The sequence below is a fragment of the Microcebus murinus genome, chromosome 7, assembly GCF_040939455.1.
Source record: "Microcebus murinus isolate Inina chromosome 7, M.murinus_Inina_mat1.0, whole genome shotgun sequence".
NCBI classification, from domain to species: domain Eukaryota; kingdom Metazoa; phylum Chordata; class Mammalia; order Primates; family Cheirogaleidae; genus Microcebus; species Microcebus murinus.
Genome location: NC_134110.1, coordinates 88,901,826 through 88,924,252, shown reverse-complemented (window position 1 = coordinate 88,924,252; position 22,427 = coordinate 88,901,826). Strand labels below are relative to the sequence as shown.

At 37.7% G+C, this 22,427-nt stretch overlaps 1 protein-coding gene across 2 annotated transcripts in view; it reads left to right on the top strand.

Moving 5' to 3' along the window:
* PREX2 (phosphatidylinositol-3,4,5-trisphosphate dependent Rac exchange factor 2) overlaps window positions 1-22,427 on the top strand; it is a 273,273-nt gene that overhangs the window by 98,014 nt on the left and 152,832 nt on the right. For both annotated transcript variants that reach the window (XM_076005243.1, XM_012739905.3), the window contains 3 exons: window positions 6,861-7,010; window positions 9,689-9,833; window positions 14,352-14,452. In XM_076005243.1, coding sequence (XP_075861358.1) covers window positions 6,861-7,010; window positions 9,689-9,833; window positions 14,352-14,452 — 396 coding nt within the window. The remainder of the gene's footprint in view (window positions 1-6,860; window positions 7,011-9,688; window positions 9,834-14,351; window positions 14,453-22,427) is intronic.

Below are 22,427 nucleotides of genomic sequence, written 5' to 3'. Positions count from 1 at the left end.
GGCACCAAGCAGAACTCTGGGTGGTACCCGAGCCTGAGTGGTCACCTTGGGAGCCACGTCTTTGTGGTCATCGGTAGAGAGGCCCCTCCGTGGCTAACTGAGGCTGGGGGTGTGGAGATGCCCCAATTCCTTTCTGTGCTGCAGACCATAATGCAGTTGCAGATACTCCCATGCTGGCATGTGGCACCTAGTCCGCTATCTTTCCATAGCAGGATGTACACATTTTTTATAAGGTAGCACTAATTTATTTTATGTGTTCTAAGAAGACTACGTAGTGACATTTGGAAATGTTATCTGTCTAAAATGTTAAGAGCCATCTTGCCTCTGTAGCCTGAATTTTGATGGTGATTACTATGATTGCTGTGCCTGTGAGCAACTGGGGCACTAAAAAAGACATGTGAGAGCCCAGGGCCTTTGCAGCCCTCAGTTTATCTGTGTTGGGTGGTAAGGGAGTGAGAGCTTTGTGGGGTGACTTGGATAGAGCTCTTACATAATGGTCCTTGTATTGAATTCCATGAAAAAATTCTGTTGATGACAGTAAGATTCCTGAGGGCAAGGGCATTTGGGAAGATAGGGCCTGAGACCCTGTTGAGTGTGAATTATGGGGAGGACAGGACATTGCAGGATATTTAGTTGGCATAAGTTACTTGTCTGATGGAGCCTCTTGACACAAATTTGCAAGGCTTAGTTTTCATTGAAATAAAATGAAGAAATTATTAGGCTTTATAGTATCAGCGAGGGGCTTTTTCCCCTCTCTTCTTTCTTGAACATGCATAAACAGCATGTACCAGGAATTTGGCTGCAGATAGTTGCTACAGGGTCACTTAGAGAATTTTCAGGCTGCCATCGGATACCTTCCCCTGACATCCTACAAGGAAAATTTAGTTTTCTCATGGGTGTATCCACTGGGTCTCTGGGGAAAGTGTACATTGTCTGCCAGACTTGGAAATTCAAAAACAGAATTTTTGAAGATGGATAGGATCTTGAAGATGAACTACTACACCTCATCAACATTTCATATGATGGAAACATAGAGGCCAGGTTTAAAAACTAACTTGTACAAGGTTACCCAGCTCGGTACAGAGCTGGGGCTAGAGGTAAGTTTGCTGGCTTCCCAAGTGGAGAGCAGTGAAGGAGTGTGCAGAGGTTGATTTTGGTTGCTCATTTCTTCTAAGAGATGATTTTAGTGTTGTACCAACTTACCCCCTTTCTTGATGCCTTAATCATTTCCATCATAGAGTCTTCATTTATTTTTGATGGGCTCGGGTTTTAGGCCTGCTATACTTTATACTCTGCATGAAGCAATAATGCTGACAGATCTCAGCAGAGCTGATTAATGTCCACATGGTAAGTTCTCTCCACACTTGGGCCCTGGACAAATTGAATCAGGGATGGGCAAATACAGTCAGGCTCATCCGCCATTGCCCACATGAAAAACAAACAACTGCACCGTATTTAGTTATAAATAATAAAAATGAATGAATTGAGCATATATTTTTAACCATGCTTAGAACTTTTGATGGAAAATTGAATGGGAAGGTTTTCCTTCCATTTGAATTATACAAATACTGAGTATTTTTGTTTACTCTAGATATAATAAGTAAAATACTTTTCTTTTCTGAGGAAGAAGCTCTATCAGACAAAACTTGCAGAAGAAATAATTACACTTAGAAGGCTTTCAGACAACATGTAAATATCCAGAATCTTTTGAGAAATAATATGATTGTAATTTTATTTAAAATGCTTAATGATTTGGATTATATCATAATTATATCTTAGTATATAAAAAATTTAATTAAATGGTGGCATGGTGTGTGGAAGTATAAAAATTTGTATATGCATTTATGTAAAGCTATCCATGTTATTCATTGTTTTATGTGTTCATGGAAGATGTTAACTATTTTGCGTTTGTGGCCAAATTTCCATGCCACCATTCTCTAGATTTCAACTCTCATTTCGGTGAATTTGACTTAATTCCTCTTTGAGGATTCTTTCTGGAAATACTAGTTTGATCATGATACTATCAGAAAAATCCCGCTTAAGAGCAATAGTATGAAAGCTATTCAACTTCCTAGAATTACTTTTCGTGGTAATTTTCATACTGTATATTTGGGAAGCCATTCAGAAAGTAGCACCAGATCACTTCTATTCTCTGGTAGGAACCAGTTTATTTATGTGGTTCACAGAGGGCAAGATGGTTGACCTTTGGAAAATGTGGTCTGTCGTTCAGTGTCGGGCAAACCTTAGATTTCAACACAATAGTCAAATTTGAATGGGATAAGATGGTAATTTTTATTCTTAAAGTATTCTTCAAAAGCACATAGATTTTTTTTAAAGAAAAACTTCAGTTGTCATTTTTAATATATTCTAAACCATCTGAAGGTATTGAATGCATTATTTTTATAAAATTAAATTTTGCTATGAAATAAAATTTGGAAACTGCAGAAAAATGTAAAGATGAAAAATACTAGGCAATCCTGTCATCAAAAGACAAATAAATGAGAAGATTTAAAAAAATATTTCCTTCAGTTTTTCTTTTTATGCTTAGATTTTAAAAAATGCTTCAAACCATGAACTCTATATTAATAATTTTTTATCCTTTTTCACTTAAAGTACCTGTATATCTTAATGATAGCCATCTTTATCTTCATGCCTTATAACCAAATAAACATAGTTTTTATTGCTGCATAATAGTTAATCAAATAGATAAACCATAGTTACATTAACAACTTTAGTATTATTGCATAACTGGGATGAATACATTCTTAATTAAACAGTAACAATGACAACAATGTTGAGAAGAATACTAAGAGTATAATAGTTCTTTTCTGATACACTGAAATTTTCAAGATGTTATTAATTTAAGGAAGTATATTTGGAAATTCAAAAAGGCCAAGGGATAAGCTACTTTTTAGATTTTCAAAAGGAAAAGTCAGTGCATGGGTGGTTCAATGTGCCTGCCTAAAGGAAAAATCAATTAGTCAATTAGAATCTTTTTTTTTTTTTTTTGCCGAAGGTAATGTCATATATCATATTTCTTCTATTATTTGATAAAATCAAAAAAATTATTCCAGAAAATTTTCTCAACATTAAATATTCATAATATGAGTAAATTATAATTTTAAAAATTTTCCTTAGAAATTTATGTGTTCAGTGTTGATCACTAGAACAAGGATTGAATACATTATTTAGACATCAGTTTCTTAGTGTTTTGAATAATATATTCTGGCAATTTCTTCTCTTCTTAGTCTGTGTATATAATACTTGGATATGGTCCATCTTACTGAAATGCAAATTTATTGAAAGGATACCAGCATGTCCACTGAGATTTATAGCATATAGGTTTTGGAAAAACCTCATCTTATTATATGAAAGTGTGCTGAATTAAGAGTAAGGAATTTGCAAACTGTATAGCTTCAAGTAATTAGTCATTTTTCAGGTTTGCCTCTTGGGTTTTTCTGTTTTCGGAAGAAATCAGTGACTAGAGACTGTTAAATTTGCATATTCCATATTTAATCAAGGGCAACTTTAATTCCATTCTTTCTATAAAATTAATGTTTTATCTCCATTAAAGGTTACAATTCCTATGTTTGCCATTTAATAAATTATTCTTTTGTTAAAATTTTTTTAAAAATTCCTACTAAGAACAAAGCAATTGTTGGACTTTTCCATGACCTTAGTGAGGATGTTCTTTATGAAGAAGTTTAATTCTTATTTTGAAGAATGAAGATATTGAACATTGTTCTATGATTAAACTTATGAAGATATTTATATATAACTATATCTTTTGAAATAAATGAGAAGCAATTGCTTAATTTGTATAACAGTTAGTAATTATGATATCATTACAAAGTATATATACTGCATGTTGAGGCCTATTGTATGCATATACAGTTATATATACCTGTATATTTATGCTTTTTTAAATTGGTTTGATTGAAATTAGCTAGCATATAAACTTTAAAAAGGAACATTATTTCTTCATTTAAAATTATTATATGACACAAGCTGTTCTTTTGAAATATTATATTAATGTAGCAATTACCTATTATTTGAGATATTAGATTTTATAGTCAGCTAGTGACATTGATTTCTGTACAGTGAAACAGTAGCCACAGGCACTCAGTCACGTGCTCATTTGTCTCGCTCTGATTTTCACCGTGTGATTTCCGAAGGAAGTTGGGACCCACAGGCTGGTGCCAGGCAAGGCTTCATAGAGGAGGTGGGTGCACTTCCAAGAGGAGTAAAAGCCCGTGAGACAAAGAGTGAGGTGGCTTGATAGGTATTCACAGGACAACCAGGATAGTGGCACACAAGGAAAGAATGGTGGGAACACGTTAGAACATAGTGGAAAATGGTATTGGTTAGATAGAATGAGGTCAGTCTAAGAAGAATCTTTAAAACAAAGTCTACATATTTTTATTTATTCTTTTCCTAAATTTTTATTTATTTATTTTTGGAGACAGCATCTCGCTCTGTTGCCCTGGGTAAAGTGCAGTGGCGTCATTATGATGATGCCACTACACTCACTGCTCACTGCAACCTCAAGCTTCTGGGCTCAAGCGATCCTCCTGCTTCAGCCTCCCCAAGTAGCAGGGACTACAGGTGTGTGCCACCACATCCGGCTAATTTTTCTGTTCTTTGTAGAGATGGGGGGGTCTCACTCTTACTCAGGCTGGTCTCGAACTCCTGGCCTCGAGCAATCTTCTTACCTGGGCCGCCCAGGTGCTAGAATTACAGGTATGAGCTACTGTGCCCAGCCCAAAGTCTACATGTTTTGACTTGATTTCATAGTGGGACACCAAAAACTTTTGAGCTTAGAAGTAGCTTGATGAGAAGTATTTAAGGAACAGCAAGCAGGATGTGAAGAGGGCACTGAACATAATCAAGTAATCCAGGCAGGGAAGGGAGGGAGACCCAGGTTCCAGAGGTGGCTGGTCCCCGGACACACACCTGTGTAGTGTCAGGATGATATTGGCACATGAACTTATGCGCCCATGTGCTTTGTTGGAGAAATAAATTATGTTCATTTTTAAGTAAGTTCAATGTTTATGACTGTCGGATGCATGTGGCTGCTGTGGTTCTCTTTTTCTAGAGTTATGGTCAAAGGGTAATAACACTAGTGGGAATGTGAGATCTTTTAAACTGCCATGCAAAGTTTGCTTAGGTAATCATGGCCTGACTTGGGCAGAGAGAAGACAGTCTGAAAAGTTTGTGCTTGTTGGTGATACTGGTCTTGTAAGGACAAGTTGGGGGAGGGTGAAGAGTTGTACATGCAAACGTGCAATTTGCAGTGTTTTCCCACCAGTTTATCATAATTTCTCAGTTGGTTATTTTAATAGATATTAAGAGGGGATTATACTATAATTATGAAGTAATACTTTTTATTCTCCCACTAATGCCCATTAATACTTATCTGACATGAATTACGAGGTTCTGTTAATACTACTTTGTACAGGATGTGAACATGTATTGAATACATAAAGGTAAGGAAAGTACAAAAATTTCTTTTAAAAAGAATTGTAATTTGTTTATGGTGGAAAAACATGATCTGCCAGTTGGAATCTCTATATTATCAGAAATTGTTATTGATTAATCTTGGGATTATGGCACATATGTAAAATACAGGCTATTGTCTAATATAATTCTGTTCTGACTCAAATTCAACCTGAAAGTTTTAAAGACCTTAACAACTACATGGCATCATTTGATAATGCATTTTGGGGATTATTCATTTGGCCATAGATGATGGTGTGGTTATTTTGGAGCTAATGAAAAGGAGTTTGGGAAGTGGATTATGGGAGAATGAGGGCCAAGCACGTCTGTTTCTACTCAAAACTTACTAAATAAAATAAGTCATCTGAGAAAAAAACAAAAAAATAAAAAACCAAAGTGCCACAACGTCATTCTTTAAACCACTTTTAACTTTCTTGTGGCTTACCTCCTGTATGCTGGCCTTTGCTACTTAATGATTCCCAGGGCTGACAAATGAAAAGAATCACTTTAATTGGTGCAGATGCTGACTCAGGCTTCTGTCACATGTTTTTCCATCTTTGAATCTTTGCCTTGAAGGGACTGTCATGCCAGTAAAGGTCCCTTGCAAGTTATGTCACTATTCTCTACCTGCTGTTAGGGTGAGAACTGCCATACGGGGTTTGCTGTTGACATTTTCAAATGCAGCATGACACTTTAGCCAAATTTATGGTGAAGTATTGAAAAGACAATTAAGTGCCAATTTATCTTCAAAGAAAAATTTTTGTGAGTTCCCCTTCATGCTAAATATGTGAAATGATGTGGTGTTAGAGTGGATGTTTCAACCACGTGCAATGATAATGGTTTAGTGTTTGTACATATCCATTTATGGGGACTTAGGTAAATATACACTTCGTGTGTTCCATTGACTCATTCTGTTTCTTATCGTGCAGCTCATTAAGTGGTAGAGAATTTTTGTGGGGTGCAGACTGTCTCTGAAACCTATTAATAGAATATTATTTCAAAAGAATATTAGAAAAACAATGAGTCAGACACCTGGAATGTTTGATTATTGAGAAGAAAATTCCTTGAATGGTTTTCTTTTATTCTTTTAGAAACTTCAACAGTATTTTGGGGCATAGAGCAAATAAATGTTAATTAGTTTGTGGTGTTTAATCTCATGTAATGTGTTAATGTTGTGAGTTAGAAATGTTCCTTTATTGAATGCTGACTGCATCCAATATATAAACATTTTTTAAATTTTTGTGTTGCAATATACATTTATAAAGGAAAGATATTTTGAATAATTCAGTGGTTTGGGGACATCTGTGAATTGAATGATTATGTTGATATGTAATATATATTTGCCTTTATCCGTTAATTTCCAGCTGATTTCCACAGCAGTGGACACATTGTTGTTAATGGATGGAAGATACATAACACCGCAAAAAATAAATGGTTTGTTTGTATGGCAAAAACACCTGAAGAGAAGCATGAATGGTTCGAAGCTATTTTGAAAGAAAGAGAACGGCGGAAAGGTGGGTGTATGAATTGGGCACTATTATTCTTTGTGAAGGTTCTAACTTAGCATGAGAACAGATAATGGGAAAAAGTTTCAGAAAGTGGAAAGATATCTGATGTTCACTTTGATTTACTATGTGATGTGAGCCTCGTACTAAAATATTTTTTGAATGCTTATAATATACTGTTGCTAAAATAAAAGAAAAATCTTACATAGTTAGCAAAATAATTATATTATGGCTGGCAATGTCTTTAAATAGTTTCACTTGCTTTAAAATTTGTTCTATTTGCTTTGCACTTTATTCTTGCTATTTCTAAAGCAGCATTACAAAACTTTTCTTTACTAGACAAGCTTCAATAATAAAATGCCATGTTGTTGGGCCTCTAGTTGTTCTTTGTATATTTAACAGTACACTGAAAATTCCTAGACCAACCAACATGTTAGTTTTCTAATTATAGATTAATGCATTTGGATATATACTAACTTCTTGAAATTGTTAGGCATTGAATGTAGGGTAATGCAACCCACTTAGTTGTTTGTTCACATGAGAAGGGCTAGCTCGAATTTGCTTTATGTTTTTAAAAAAATTTGCAAAAGGTATTTGGTCTGGCAATATTCAGTTGTGTGAAGTTTATCTGCAACAAGACATATTTCTGTAATTCTGCTTGGAAATAGAAATGCTTGTATTTCTAGTAATTACTTTACCAGTTGATTTCTTAATTAAGAAGGATGACACTGTTGATTTCTTTTCTCAGAGATCTAGGAATAAAACACCTTATTGCTAATGAAATTTTGGAACACAAAGAGCCCTTTCTTCTATCTTCAGATGTTTTCCCCTGAAGAATATATATAGTTTCTACCTTGATTAAAATATTCATAGAACACATTAGTAGAAGAATTTCAAAAGCATTTTCAAATACTCCTTTGATTGATCTTGGATTCAGAAGTAGATAGAAATTTTTAAAACAAAATTTATGCGTATATAACCTATTCTTTTTGTTGAATCTAGTAATCAATTCAAATAGGAAAGCAAATAACTTAAGAGGTGAATCAAATTTTTCATCAAGTTGATTTTTTTTGAGACAGAGTCTCTCTCTGTTGCCTGGGCTAGAGTGCCGTGGTGTCAGCCTAGCTCACAGCAACCTCAAACTCCTGGGCTGGAGCAATCCCCTCAAAAAGTGCTAGAATTACAAGTGTGAGCCACTGGCCTGAACTTGACTGTGACCCACCCAAGACAAAAATCTGAAAGCAAAAAGCAAAAACAAAAACAAACCCAAAAGGAGAGAAAAAAGTTGTCCCTTCTAAAAAGCTGTCTATGATACTTATCTTTGTCATGCTCTATTCTTAAGGGATTATTCACTTTGTAGACAAATGTTAATGGCCCCTGCATTGTAAAAAATAAAATTTTAGAGACTAAAAGTAGTTCAAATATTTCTTCTTCCTCTGTGGCAGTTGAGTGTCAGTCCTGATTAAGTGTTGATCTTCCCAGGATTTCGGCTTGGCGCTGTTCATCTCTAACTTGATTCTTAGCCTGCCTTATCTATTCCCACCAGATTAATTTCCACTTCTATACTGTCAATTTCTCAGTCTTTATGTCCAGCCTTGTCCTCCCCCCTGAATTGAGTACCCATGCATTCGGCTGAACCCAGGCCTCCCACCTGAGCGTCCACACACAGCGCACTACTACCAGCTGGGCTCCTGGTTACTTGGGCACCTTTGCCCAGCAAGCCTCCCCTCTCTGTTCAGATACTCTCATCAGAAGCTGGGAGGCATCCTGATTTCTTCTCTCTCCTTCATGCCACTTTTCACCAGTTGTCAAGTCCTAGGGATGCCACCTCCAAGCCATTTTTTAACTTCATCTTCTTTGCCCTGTAGCCTCTACTCTTATTTGCAGTTCATTCAAGCTTGAACTTGATTAACTTTTGCAGTTTTCTTCTAATGATCTCCCTCGTTCTAAACTTTTTCCCCTTCAGTTGGTTCTCTACACTGTCCTTTTTCAGAAGTTTTGCTTCTAAAGCAGCACAACTTTCTTTTGTGCACTACCCTGCTCTTCTCTTCCTACTGGTTAAAAGGCTTAGATGTTTCCCTGATGCCTAAGGAAGTGAAGTAAGTTGAAACTATAGGTTGAGCAAGGAAGCATCTTCTCATGGAGCCCAGGGCTCCAGGGATCTGTGTGGCTTCAAATCAGCCCTTGTAAATAATCTCTCTTTCTCTAGAAATACCTATTCATACTTGTGCATTTAAGACATAGCCCTTCTGTGAAAGCTTTCTTAACATTTGTCAGGGAGTGGTGAGGTACCCTGAGTATGCCTCTGTTGTATCACAACTTCCCCCCCTCCCCCCCGGGCCTCTCTCCAGGGCTTCTCTATCCAGTTCTGCTGATACAACCCTGCACAAGGTGCCTGACCCAGGGGTCCATGGAGGCTGGGACCTCATTGCTTTTCTTACTCCACTGGCCTTCATTACGCCTTTGGGCATGATTTGCACAAAGGTGCCATAGCCTTGGGGATCTTGCCTGCATGGTCTCCCCAGATACCCTGAGCTTCTTGAAAACCAGGGCCCTATCTCACAGAACTCTGAATCCACAGTCCCCAGCACATGGTAGACGTGCAATAAATGCTTGTTTAGTGAAGGCATGAACAAATAAATGAAGAGATTTTGCCACTGACCTGTCCTTTCTCTCATTTTTCATAGGCTTAAAATTAGGAATGGAGCAAGACACCTGGGTAATGATCTCTGAACAGGGCGAAAAACTTTATAAAATGATGTGCAAACAAGGAAATCTGATCAAAGACAGAAAAAGAAAACTGACTACGTTCCCTAAATGCTTTCTCGGAAGGTAGGGTTGATAGTCTGAGTGCATGCCTGTCTTTCTTTCATATTCTATCTTTTGTGTCAACTTCCCTTTAATTATTTGTTTTTCTTGTAAAAATATTCTCCTAAGCATTTTTGAATACTTCTTTACAATTGACATTTCCTGGGCCACAGCAGGATGAGGGAAAGGACAGAGAGCCGAGACCATGACCAGGAGGAGACTTGAGGCATCCATCAGAGACAGGGTAGGGACAGAAGTTCGCCCCATCCCCGCTGACATCTCTCTCTCATGCTTGCTAACCACAAGACCTTGCACCACCCAGCGTGGCTATCTGAAGAAGCTAAGATAAACAACATTTCCCTGTAAATCTTACCCAAGGCAGTCGACCCTACCACCAGCACACACATAAGACCAGGAGAATGACCTATCATGACCCCTTACCTCATTGAATCACCACCCTCCGTACCCCAGGACAGGCTTATCCCCTATTTGTTAATCAGGGGATGTGTGTGTTAATAGGATTTCTGACTGCGCCTGCGCAGCCTATACCTGACCCGCACATGTAATGGTGCTCACTTACCTCATGAATTATTCTATCGCCCTCTAAAAACACCACAAAGCCCTACCCCCAAGGAGCCAGCCAGAGAACTCTTCCTCCTGTGCTCTCTTCCTTGTGCTCTAGTATAAGATCCATTAAAGCCTTGTCTGGGGAGGTTCTTGTCCTCATGTCAATTTCTATTGCATGGGAGCCCAAGAACCTGCAGCTGGTAACATTTCCATTCATTCATGATTTCCACAATATTTGATATGCCGGGAATTCCAGGGCAAGTTGGAGATTGGGGCCCAGAAGGAAGTGGCTGGCGGCTGGCCTGTAGGGGCAGGATGACTGGTTTGGCATGGACCTGGGTATAGGGCCTGAAATCAGGGAAGATGAGCGAGCTGAAGACACACAGTCTAAACTCTTGGTAAACGCACAATTTAGCAGCTGTGCTCAGGATGAGATGTATGGATGAATAGTCTGGAAAGTGGGCCATGCAAGGGCAGGCACAAAGCACCAGGCAGGAGGTCACCCTGGATTTCAGCACAGGGCAGATTGCAGGTTTGTTGCTTGGTGTCCACAGACAGCGTTAAGTGGGATTCCCTGGCTGGTCTAATCAGTGCAAGGCCAAAGGGAAGGCTAGCTGCCTTTGGCTAGCTCTTCTGAGGCCAGGCTCTGTGCTCGCTTCTTCTATACATGATTTGTGACAATTGAATACATACTTAGGAGGTGAATAACTTTACACTTTTTAAAGATGCAGAAATTGGCTCATGGAGCTCAACAATTTTGTTTGCTTAGTGAATGCCAATGTTAATTCTGTAAAGTAGGCTGGAGTGGTAGTTCAAAGTCCAGACTGCAATCAAACGCTCTCTGTTGAATTCCTGGTGCTACCACTAGTTTTCTTATGAGATTTGGGAAAGTTAAGTTTCTATTTCCTCTGGAAACATGGAGATGATTGTAGTGTTTGATTGTAGCGTTTACCTGTGGTGCCCACTAGGTTGTCTTTTTAACAAGCTATGAGGACAGGTAACATAACCACAGGCCACCACTACCCCCAGAACAACCAACTCAGAAATATGTAGGCCAGGAAACCCTCTGCCTGCCAGGCAGAGACTGGATCTCTTCTTCAGCGGGCATGGCCCTCACTGCTGTAGGTGAGCTCTTTTGTCTGTCGTTGGCAGGTCGCCCCCCAGGTGATAGCTCTTTTGCAAGGAAAAGTGCAGATGTGAGTTCACCTTGGCAACGAAGCCCCGTGCAGCAAAAAGTATCTCTTGTAACGACTCCAAAGTCCTTGCTGGGACTTGCTCACTTTGAAGAGTCACTTCAAGCTGTGACAGCTCCTGGCAGGTTTTTAAATGTATGCAGTTTAGCCATCAAAGGTCATTTTTACCTTAGCAGTGCTGCCTAGTAACAGCTGACGTCACACCCTCATCAGGTGTCTGGGGAAACGCAGAGGGAAAGTTAGCCAGTGTCAAATTTGTCCCGTTTGAGGGAGAATGGGTTTGCTAACAGTGTGGGGGAACCACACCATCTCATATGGTCACAGTCCTAGTTAGCGGGGTTGCTACGTAGAGCAGCTCCCGCAGCACCTGATAGGTTGGAGAGACGCAGTGAGTCTTGGCTGTGTGTATTATCGTGGCCTTTTCCGTAACAGCTGCTGCCGCTGTCTGACAGCCCACGTTCGAAGTTATTTCTGAGCAGATCATGATCCTTTAGCAGATTGTTGTTGGACTCTCCCTGTTACCCGAGTATGTCCCATGATAAAGCCACTCATTCGCTTCCTTTGTATCCCTCCCACTCTCTTTTTTTAAAAAACCCACCAATTTATAGCAATATATAAATTGGCTCTTCCCCTCATTTTAATATGATTAAATTAATGCAGTTTTCAAGAATCTGGTGTCCTCAGAATGGAGAATTACGCTTCAGCTACACATCGGCCATCTCAACCCACTTGTCAACTGTTGATGCTTATTTAGTAAGAGCTCACGACGTGCTAGGTACCGTGCTGAGTTCCTGTCGTCCCTCATCTCCTGTAATCCTCTGTCAGCTACGCCATTGGCTTTCTTATTATTATCATCTCTGTGTTATCGATGAATACACTGAGGTTTAGAGAGCTAAGGTCACACGGTAGTGGAAGCAGAAACAGGATTCATGTCCAGGTGGTCTCACTGCAAAGTACTTGATCTTCACGGCTGTGCTTTATTGCACCTTTTCTTATTTTCCTTCTTTTAGATCGTTCTTATTTAATAAAATAATAAAAAAATACTTTTGCAACTCTTTCTGCCTTAAAGCATATTTGTTAGACTAGACAATCAACTTTTAGCATTTTGAATCCCTTGATTATTTGACTCTTGCCATTTTTGTTGCTTTTGGTTTTGAAATAAGTGGAAAAATAATTTCCCGATGCTCCCCATAGCCATGTTTCTCTGGCCCAAACCCCCAAATCAGTATAAAATAAATTCATTTGTTTATGTAAAAGTGCAAATGTTAGATTTTTAAAACATGAGCACGATAGCATTTTTTATTTGTACAATGTCTCTGTATTGAGTGTTCTCTTAATGATACTACATGAGCATTTTTAAAAAATGGCTACATAGCTGAGTGTCTCCTAAGTGACACAGACCATCATCCTTATTATCTGTAATGCCTGAAGCTGCCCTGCAGTGGTGAAAGATGTGAGCTGTAGCCCTGGGTGGCCTTCACAGCTGCAGCACAGGTGTGTGTAGACAGTTCTGATGGACAGTTCTGCGCTGGAATACTCCTTAGGGATGACAGTTTAGATACAGTAATGAATTCACCAAGTAATTTTAAAATTTCAAAACAAGGTAGTAATTTTAAAATTTCAAAACAAGGTAATAAAACTTTTCTTTGACTTTTGGCGTGTATTAATTTTCTGTTGGTGCATACCAAACTAGCACATACTTAGCTGCTTAAAACAACACCCATTCATTAGCTCACTTGCAGTCAGAAGTCCAGGCAAACTCAACTGGGTTCCCTGCTCAGGGTCTCACAATGCCAAAATCAAGGCGTTGGCCAGACTGGGCTCTTATCTTGAGACTCTGGGGAAGGGTTCACTTACAAGAGCATTCATGTTGTTGGCTGTATTCATCTCCTTGAGGTTGCAAGAATGAGGTCCCTGTTTCCTTGCTGACTGGCAGCCAAAAGCTGCTCTCAGCTTCTGCAAGCTGCATTCCCTGGTACAGGGCCCCCTTCATCTTCAGAGCTAGCAGAGGCGCATTGAGTCATTCTCATGCTTTTAATTTCTTTGACTTCCTCTCATGCCACCAGCCTGAGAAAACTCTGCTTCAAAGGGCTCAACTGATTGGGTCAGGCCCACTAGGATAATTTCTATACTTCTAAGTCAGCTGACTTGGGATTTTAATTATATACAAGAAATCCCTTCACAGCAGTGCCTAGATGAGTATTTAATTGAAAAGCCAAGGATGGGAATCTTGGTGGGGGTGGGAGGGTTGTGGGAAGATTTCTTTAGAGTCCTGCCTACTGTATGGTACATGCAGTTTTGTTTTTCCTGCTGGGTTTTTAAACCCACTGATTCTCTGTGCCTGGGAAGCCACGTTAAAGACAGTTGAACTCTTTATATTTAGTTATTATTGCTCTATATAGTTCTGACTTTTAGTTCTTTTTAGGATCTGTTGCATTTCTTTTAGTCCCAAATTTGTCTTTCTGTAGATAGTAGCCTTATAATTAAAGCCACTGTAAAATTTTTATTTTGTGTTTATTAGAGGTCTCAACAAGTTGAAGAGTTTAAAACTAAATGCAGTTTAGGAAAGTCTGAATGTATAGACATGTATTTTTTAGAATAGAGTCCAATTTAAATGCCCATGAGCCTTACATAAAAGAAAAAATATCTGCTGAAATGTGTTGTAAATATTCATTTATATTTTGAGATTCCCTTCAGAGTTGCTTCTTGACTGCATGGTACAGATAAACTTTCCAGGGGAAAAAAGTAACCATTTACCTCTTTCATTGGCTTTCTGTTGCAGTGAATTTGTGTCATGGCTGTTGGAAATTGGAGAGATTCACAGGCCTGAGGAAGGTGTTCACTTGGGACAAGCATTATTAGAAAATGGGATCATTCACCATGGTGATTACATTATTCATTACTTATTTAACCTATTTATTCATGATTTTCATTATTTAATTCCACTGATCAGTTGAATTTATAATTTTTCACATTATAGGATGCTTATGTTTTTTTCAACATTTTCGGTACCTAGTGTGCATGGCACAGTGTTTCAGGGAGCTTTGTTGTCTGCGTGACTGAGATAGCTCAGGAGGAGCTGGTTAGAGAGCAGTGATGAAGGATTTGCTCTGGATGGTGTATGAGACATGGGGGGGTAGTATCCAGCAAGCAGTTGAAAATTGGGTGTCTCTGAGTGGAAATAAACCCACTCAATGTGTTTTTTCTGTTCTCTCACTGAACAACAGTCAACACAGAATGATTCAGTGACCAAATGTGTGTGGGCTTTCCCCACACACCAAGCAAGCAGTCGGTTCTGTAGCAGACACTAGCTGGGTGGGTAACCTCCAGTTCAATTCTAGCACGATCTACCTGGAGATCCCACAGGTTGAGGCTCAGTCTCCAAGGCGGCCCCCACTTCAGATGCGAGTCATAAGTCCGGGCCTCTGGGCCTTCTGACTGACTGGTTTCAGTGGGGGTTCCCATGACCCCTCTGTGGGTTCAATTACTTTGCTTAGAGCAGCTCACAGAACTCAGGGAAACATGTTTGCTGGTTTATTATTATATAAAGGACATCATAAAGGTTACAAATGAAGAGATGTATAGGGCAAGGCATGTGGGAAGGACACACCACCAGGAACTTCCAGGTGTTCTGCAACCTGGAAGCTCTCTGAACCCTGTCGTTTTGCAATTTTATGGAAGCCTCATTACATAGGAATGATTGATTAAAGCATTGGCCATTGGCGACCAACTTAACCTTTAGCCCCTCTCTCCCGACACTGGAGATTGGGATTGGGGCTGAAAGTCCCAACCCTGTAATCCTGCCTTGGTCTTCCTGGTGACCAGCCACACCCTGAAGCTACCTAGGGGGTGTGAGTGATCAGTCAACTCATTAGCATACAAAAAGACATCACAGGATCACAGGTGTAAAGCTCCCCATAGAAATAGGTGAGAGACATTGGGGAATCATTTCAAGAGAGTACCAGATCCCTGAGAACATTGACAACAAGCAAACAAAGAAACAAGAAAGCAATGGTAATGAGACTAAAGATAAAAGTTTGAAGAATTTCCTATGTAAAATGCAGGGGAGGAGAAGATGACAGGGAATTATTAATAAATATGGATATTTGGCTATGGTATTTAATGTGCATTTCCTATCTTAAATAAAGTGGTGCACAAACAAGCCAGATCCTTCCAATGTTTCCTTATTACTCTGGGTATCTATCACCTGTGTGATGGTACCACCATCTACCCATCTAGAAATCATCTTTGACGCCTTTCTTTCCCTCATACCCTCAAGCCCTGTGAGCTCTGCCACGCAGATAAGTCCCTAATTAGATCAACTCTCTCCCTTCCATGATCTTCACCTTCTTCCCAGTCACCATCATCTCTTCCTTGTTTCCATTTTTGTTCCCCACCCCCACAGTACACACTCCAGGTAACAGCTAAAGAGATCTTTTAAAGCAGGTGTAAGATCAAAGCATTCCCCTCTTTACAATCATCTAACGCCTTCCCATCAAATTTAGAGAAAAGTTGAGATCTAAACCTTTCAAGGCCAACCTCTTAGTTGGCCTAAACCTCTTAGCATGAGCTACTAGGCCTTAAATGATAGGGCCTCTGACTTCCTCTCAGAGCTTGGCACCCAGACTTGAACCTAACTGAGGCCACCCTGGCCTTCTGTCTCTTCCTTCAATACTACAAGGTGACTTCCTATTTAGGATCTTAGCTTTTGTTGTTCTCATTTAGTAATTGTTTATTACTTCCTAATATATACAGGAAACTTTCTAAGTGTTGGAGGTACAGCAGTGGATGAAAAGACAAAGGTTCTTGTATTCATGACTTATCTTCTATGACCCTCTGACTTATAGAGGCCCATCCAGTCCTGTCATTCTTATTTATTGATTTTTTTTTTTAATTTTAGAAACTCTTTGTGCACTTAGAACCATCTGAAATCATTATGTTGTTTTACTTGTTTCTTTGTTTGTTATCTCTTTATCTCTCTACTCCCTACCCTGGCCTCCAGTCAAAATGTAAGCACCATCAGAACAGAAGCTTTGTTTGTTGGTTGATAGCAAATGCCTGGAGTGCCCAGCCTGTTCCAGTGCTCAATAAATATTGACTGAATGAATAAATAAATGAATAATTATATTTTGAATGAACAGATGATACTTTTCAATTGTATTTGATTTTGTACTTGATTTATTAGCATCTCTTAGGCTAAAAAAGCATCATTTAAAAACTTTTAAGTAAAAATAGGGTAACTATTACATACTATCATTATAAAATGTTTATAAATATTATATAATAATTAACCTATCTTGAATATAATTCCACAGATCTTATATTAACCTGGGGGCTAATCCTTAGTGGCAGAAATTGGGTACTTATTTATCAAAATTGGTTTAGCTTTTGTTTTTTGTGGGCATGAGTGCAATACATTTCTCAGTTTTCCTTGCAGTCAGGCATGGCCATGTCATTGAGTTACAGCTAAAGACATACACAAAAGTGACGCACATGAGAAGCGTACAGGCCATTAAAAAGGCAAAAGCCTCAAAACTTCAAGGTGACCTTTAAGAGCATTGAGGATGGCTGGGCCTGTGTCAGATACCTAAACCCTGCAGGGGCCCAAGCACTATAAACTCATCCTCCACCACTGACTGGGCTTTTACATAAGGGAAAAATTAGCTTCTACAACATAAGCCGCTGTGTTGAGGAGGTTTGTTTGTTATAGCAGCCAGTGTTCACCAGTAGGAAACCAGCTAGTTTTTCTTCCCAATATTTCCTGCAAAAAATTAGTTCTCCCATTCTAGTGGGAAAGGAAATATGACAGCAGCTGGATTTCATGATGGGCAGGATAAAAAGACTTGAAACTACCGGACTCTGAGAAATAAAGGTCGCTGGTTCATGTTTACATACAAACTGGGAGAAAGAGAACATATTATATAATTTCACATTAACAGAGTAATTCTAATTAGAATGAAGAGGTATGAACCAAATGTGCTAGTTCCATAAGTATGTGATTCCAGCTGCATTTTAGTGAAAATAAGATTCCTAAAATAAAGTGGAATGAACCATCTTTTTTTTTAATTTTCATATATCAGGTTTTATTTTAGCATGTTTTTTAAAGCAATTATTAATATAAAACCAAATGAAAATAAATTGTTTTATAAGTTGGTTTTTTAAAAAGATAAAATTGACAGCCTTCTTGTTAGATTGACAAGACCTGGAAAGGAAAGAGCCCTAATAAACTCAATTAGAAATGCAAAAGGAGAGGCCACTACAGACATCATGAAAATATAAAACATCTTTGAATACTGTAAAAATCTATATGCCCCCAAACTACAAAACATGGAGGAAATGGACCAATACTTAGAGACACACAACCTTCCTAGGCTCAATCAGGAAAAAATATAATTCCTGAACAGACCAATATCAAGCACAGAAATTGAAGCAGCAATTAAAAATCTTCCAACAACAAAAAAAGGCCTGGATCAGATGGGTTCACACCTGAATTCTACCAAATTTATAAAGAAGAACTCATACCTATACTGCAGAAATTATTCCACAACATTGAGGAGGATGGTAACTTCCCTAACACATTCTACAAAGCCAATATCACTTTGATACCAAAGCCAGGAAAGGACACAACAAAAAAAGAAAACCTATAGACCAATAGCCTTCATGAATATAGATGTAAAAATCCTCAAGAAAATCTTAGCAAAATAAATCCAGAAGCACAGCAAAAAAAATAATTCATCATGACCAGGTGGGCTTTATCCCAGAGATGCAAGGTTGGTTCAACATACGCAAATTTGTAAATACAATTCACCATATAAATAAAAGCAAGAACAAAGACCATATGATTCTCTCAATAGATGCAAAAAAAGCATTTGCAAAATTCATCACACTTTTATGATAAAAACTTTTAACAAAATAGGTGTAGATGGGACATACCCTAAAATTATTAAAGCCATATACGATAAACCCACAGCCAATATTATACTGAACAGGGAACAATTGAAAGTATTCCAGCTTAGAACTGGAACCAGAAAAGATTGCCCACTATCTCCACTTGTATTCAACATAGTGCTTGAAGTCTTTGCCAGAGCAATCAGACAAGAGAGGGGAATTAAGGGTGTCCAAAGAGGGGCAGAAGAGGTCTAACTCTCACTTTTTGCTGATAATACAATATTATATCTAGAAAATCCCAAAGATTCAACCAAGAGACTCTTGGAATTGATAAATGAATTCAGTAAAGTTTCAGGATACAAAATGAATGCACACAAATCAGTGGCATTCATATACGCCAATAACAGTCAAGCCAAAAATCCAATCAAAAGATGCAACACCTTTCACAATAGAATCAAAGAAAATTAAATGTTTAGTAATATATTTAATGGAGGTGAGAGACATATATAGAGAAAAGTACGAAAACACTGAGAAAAGAAATTGTAGAACACGTAAACAGATGAAAAAATCCTACCATGCTCATGGTTTGGCAGAATCAATACTAAAATGTTAAAATGTCCATACTACCTAAAGTAATCTACAGAATTAATGCAATCCCTGTCAAAATGCCATCATCATTCTTTACAGATCTAGAAAAAATAATTCTATGTTTCGTATGGAACCGATGAAGACCTCATGTAGCCAAAGCAATCATAAGCAAAAAGAAATTGGGAGGCAAGTCTATCAGACTTCAAGCTTTACTGCAAGTTTGTAGTAACCAAAACAGCATAGGACTGGCACAAGAACAGAGATATAGACCTTTGGAACAGGACTGAATTATCTGTTTTAAAGAGCTCAAGCAAAAAAAAAAAATGCCTGTTATTGCTATTCTTCACATTGCAAATATTGTTATGCACTTCATCAGAGGCAAAGCTTTACTAAAGCAGGAATTCTTGGGTTGAGGCAGCATATGCTTTCCCTGTGATATACTGATAATATTCATCTTATCTGGCTCTAAATAGAAATGCTTATGTGAGATTCCAGAGACCTCATTTTTTATATCCCGTGGTATAATGAAGTTGGCTCATCCAAGCTCCTGAGAGCTGATAATTAAATTAAAAACATTTTGCAAGATGGTTGGTTGTTAAGCACAATTGTTATTAAAAATTAAATTATTTAAACATGTAAGTACATAAGTGATATTATAAACAAAGCCAAAACATTCTTAAAACTCATTACTGCTTAATTATTTCAGTACGTTGTACTGTTATCTATGCTCTTGAGGTGATTTATATCTATTGTCTCTGCGTGTGGGAAATACCGTGTAGTGCTTTGTTGCTGTACCTTAACTCTTCGTTCAGTAACTTCAAGTTGCTTGATATTGGCCAGAGTAGGAGTATTTACATCACAGAAATGGGCAAATGCTATACATCAGAGCTGCTTCCCCTCTCTTCCCCTCACCTCCACCACCCAGAGAGCCAAGGTGTTAAATATTTATAGTACATCCCTGGTTCTCTCACACAAGGTTATTTAAATGACTGCATTAAGCGACTTTTTTCCACAAGCTAACCTGAACTCTCATTAGTTAACTAAATCCATTTTCTGTGCTAGAGGAGTCGGGAGAGTGGATTTGAAAACAAAACTGTTCACTGTTTTTCTTTTTCTTTTCTTTTTTTATTTCAGGGTATTAAGAGGGTACAGACATTTTGGTTACATTTTATGTCTTTGCCTCTCCTTAGCGAGGCTTAGAGGCATTCCCTTCCCCTCTACAATGCTCACTGTGTCCTTTCACTGTTTTTCTAAGTCAATAGCTAAGAGTTGCAGATTAACCCAGGGTTCATTAGGAAGGTCCCAAGAGTTTGCATCATGCCAAACACCCCATTTTGAATGCATGGGTTAAACTACCACTTGTTTTATTGTGACAAATACATTTGGGCCCTACATTTCCTTGAATTTTTTACTATCAAGACAATAATTTTTTCAATGATTGTTAAGGGATAAAAATGTGAATAGGTAGATTGCATAATAGAAATCAATTACTGATCTTGAAACATGCCTTAGGGTTTCAAAGTATTTCCCTTGATTTTATTTTACCTTCATACATGTTTTTTTCTTTATGGCTTGGCCAGGGTATATTTATTTATTAAAGTTTTTTGATTATCTTCTGGATTCACCAAATGTAGTTAATGAGAATTCTGACAGCTTTTTCTCCTCTTTCACCAAAAAAAGTAAAGGTCAAAGTCTTTTCTCAAATCATAAAAATATAGCCTATTGCTGCAAATTATCTATTCTGCAGATGTTGCTTTCTGTGTAAAGAAAATATTTAAATGTTAACTCTTTGAGTTTTAATTTGAGGTTTTTACTTTCTGGAACAGTCATTTTTTATTAGACTGTGACTAAAACAACAGCCTGGAAAAGAGAAAACTTGAGGAGAGATTTAATAGGAGTCTTTTCTTTCCCAGCTTTATGGTGGTGTAATTGACAAATACAATGTACAACATGATATTTTGATATATATATATATATATATATATGTATATATATATATATATATATATATATATATATATATAAATTGGGGAAGATTACCACAATCGAGCTAATTAATATCCCTCACCTTACATAGTTATCACTTTGTTTTTGTAATGAGAACATTTAAATCTACTTTCTTAGCAATTTTCAAGTATACAATACATTACATATTTTCTCTCTCCGTTCATCCACGGATGGACACTTAGGTTGATTTCGTATCTTGGCTATTGTGACTAATGCTACAGTGAACATGGGAGTGCAGATATCTCTTTGGCATACTGATTTCATTTCCTTTGAATACACACCCAGAAACAGGATTGCTGGATCATATGGTAGTTCTATTTTTGTTTTCATGAGGAATTTTCATACAGTTTTCCATAATGGCTGTACTGATTTACATCTCCACCAACAATGTATGAGGGTTCCCTTTTCACCACATCTTCACCAATACTTATTTTATATCTTTTTTGTAATATCTATCTTCAAAAGTGTGAGGTTATATCTCATGTTGGTTTTGATTTGCATTTCCCTGCTGATTAAAGATGTTGAAAACCTTTTCATATGCCTGTTGGCCATCTGGGTTTCTTCTTTTAAGAAGTATTTAGGCTCTTATTTTTTAATTATTTGTATTTTTGATATTGAGTTGAATGAGTTCCTTGTATGTTTTAGATATTAACCTCCTATTGGATATATGTTTGCAAATATTTTTTTCCATTCCTTAGGTTGCCTTTTAATCTTATTGTTTTGTTTGTTATACAGAATCCTTTTAGCTTGATGAAATCCCATTTGTCTATTTTGCTTTTGTTCCCTGTACTTTTGGGATCATATCCAAAAAATTATGGTCCAGACAAATGTTGAAAAGCTTTTCTCCATGGGTTTTCTGGTAGTTTTATGTATAATTAAGTCTTTAGTCCATTTTGAGTTGATTTTTGTATATGATGTGAGATAAGGGTCTAATTTTATTCTTCTACATGTGGCCATCAGGTTTTCCCAACACTTTTCCCAATTTATTGAAAAGACTGTCTTTCTCCATTGTATGATCTTGGTACCTTTGTGGAAGATCAGTTAACCATAAATGCCTGGATTTACTTCTAGGATCTCTATTCTGTTTCATTGTCCTATATGCCTACTTTTGGACCAATTCAATGCTGTTTTGATTACTGTAATTTTGTGGTATATTTTGAATTCAGGTAGTGTGATGCCTTCAGCTTTGTTCCTTTTGCTCCAGATTGCTTTGGTTAGTCAGAGTTTTTGTGGTTCCATACAGATTTTAGGATTGTTTTTTTTCTATTTCTGTGAAAAATGTCATTGGAATTTTGATATGATTGAATCTGTAGATTGCTTTGGGTCATATGGACATTTTAACAGTATTAATTCTTCCAATCCATGAACATGGGCT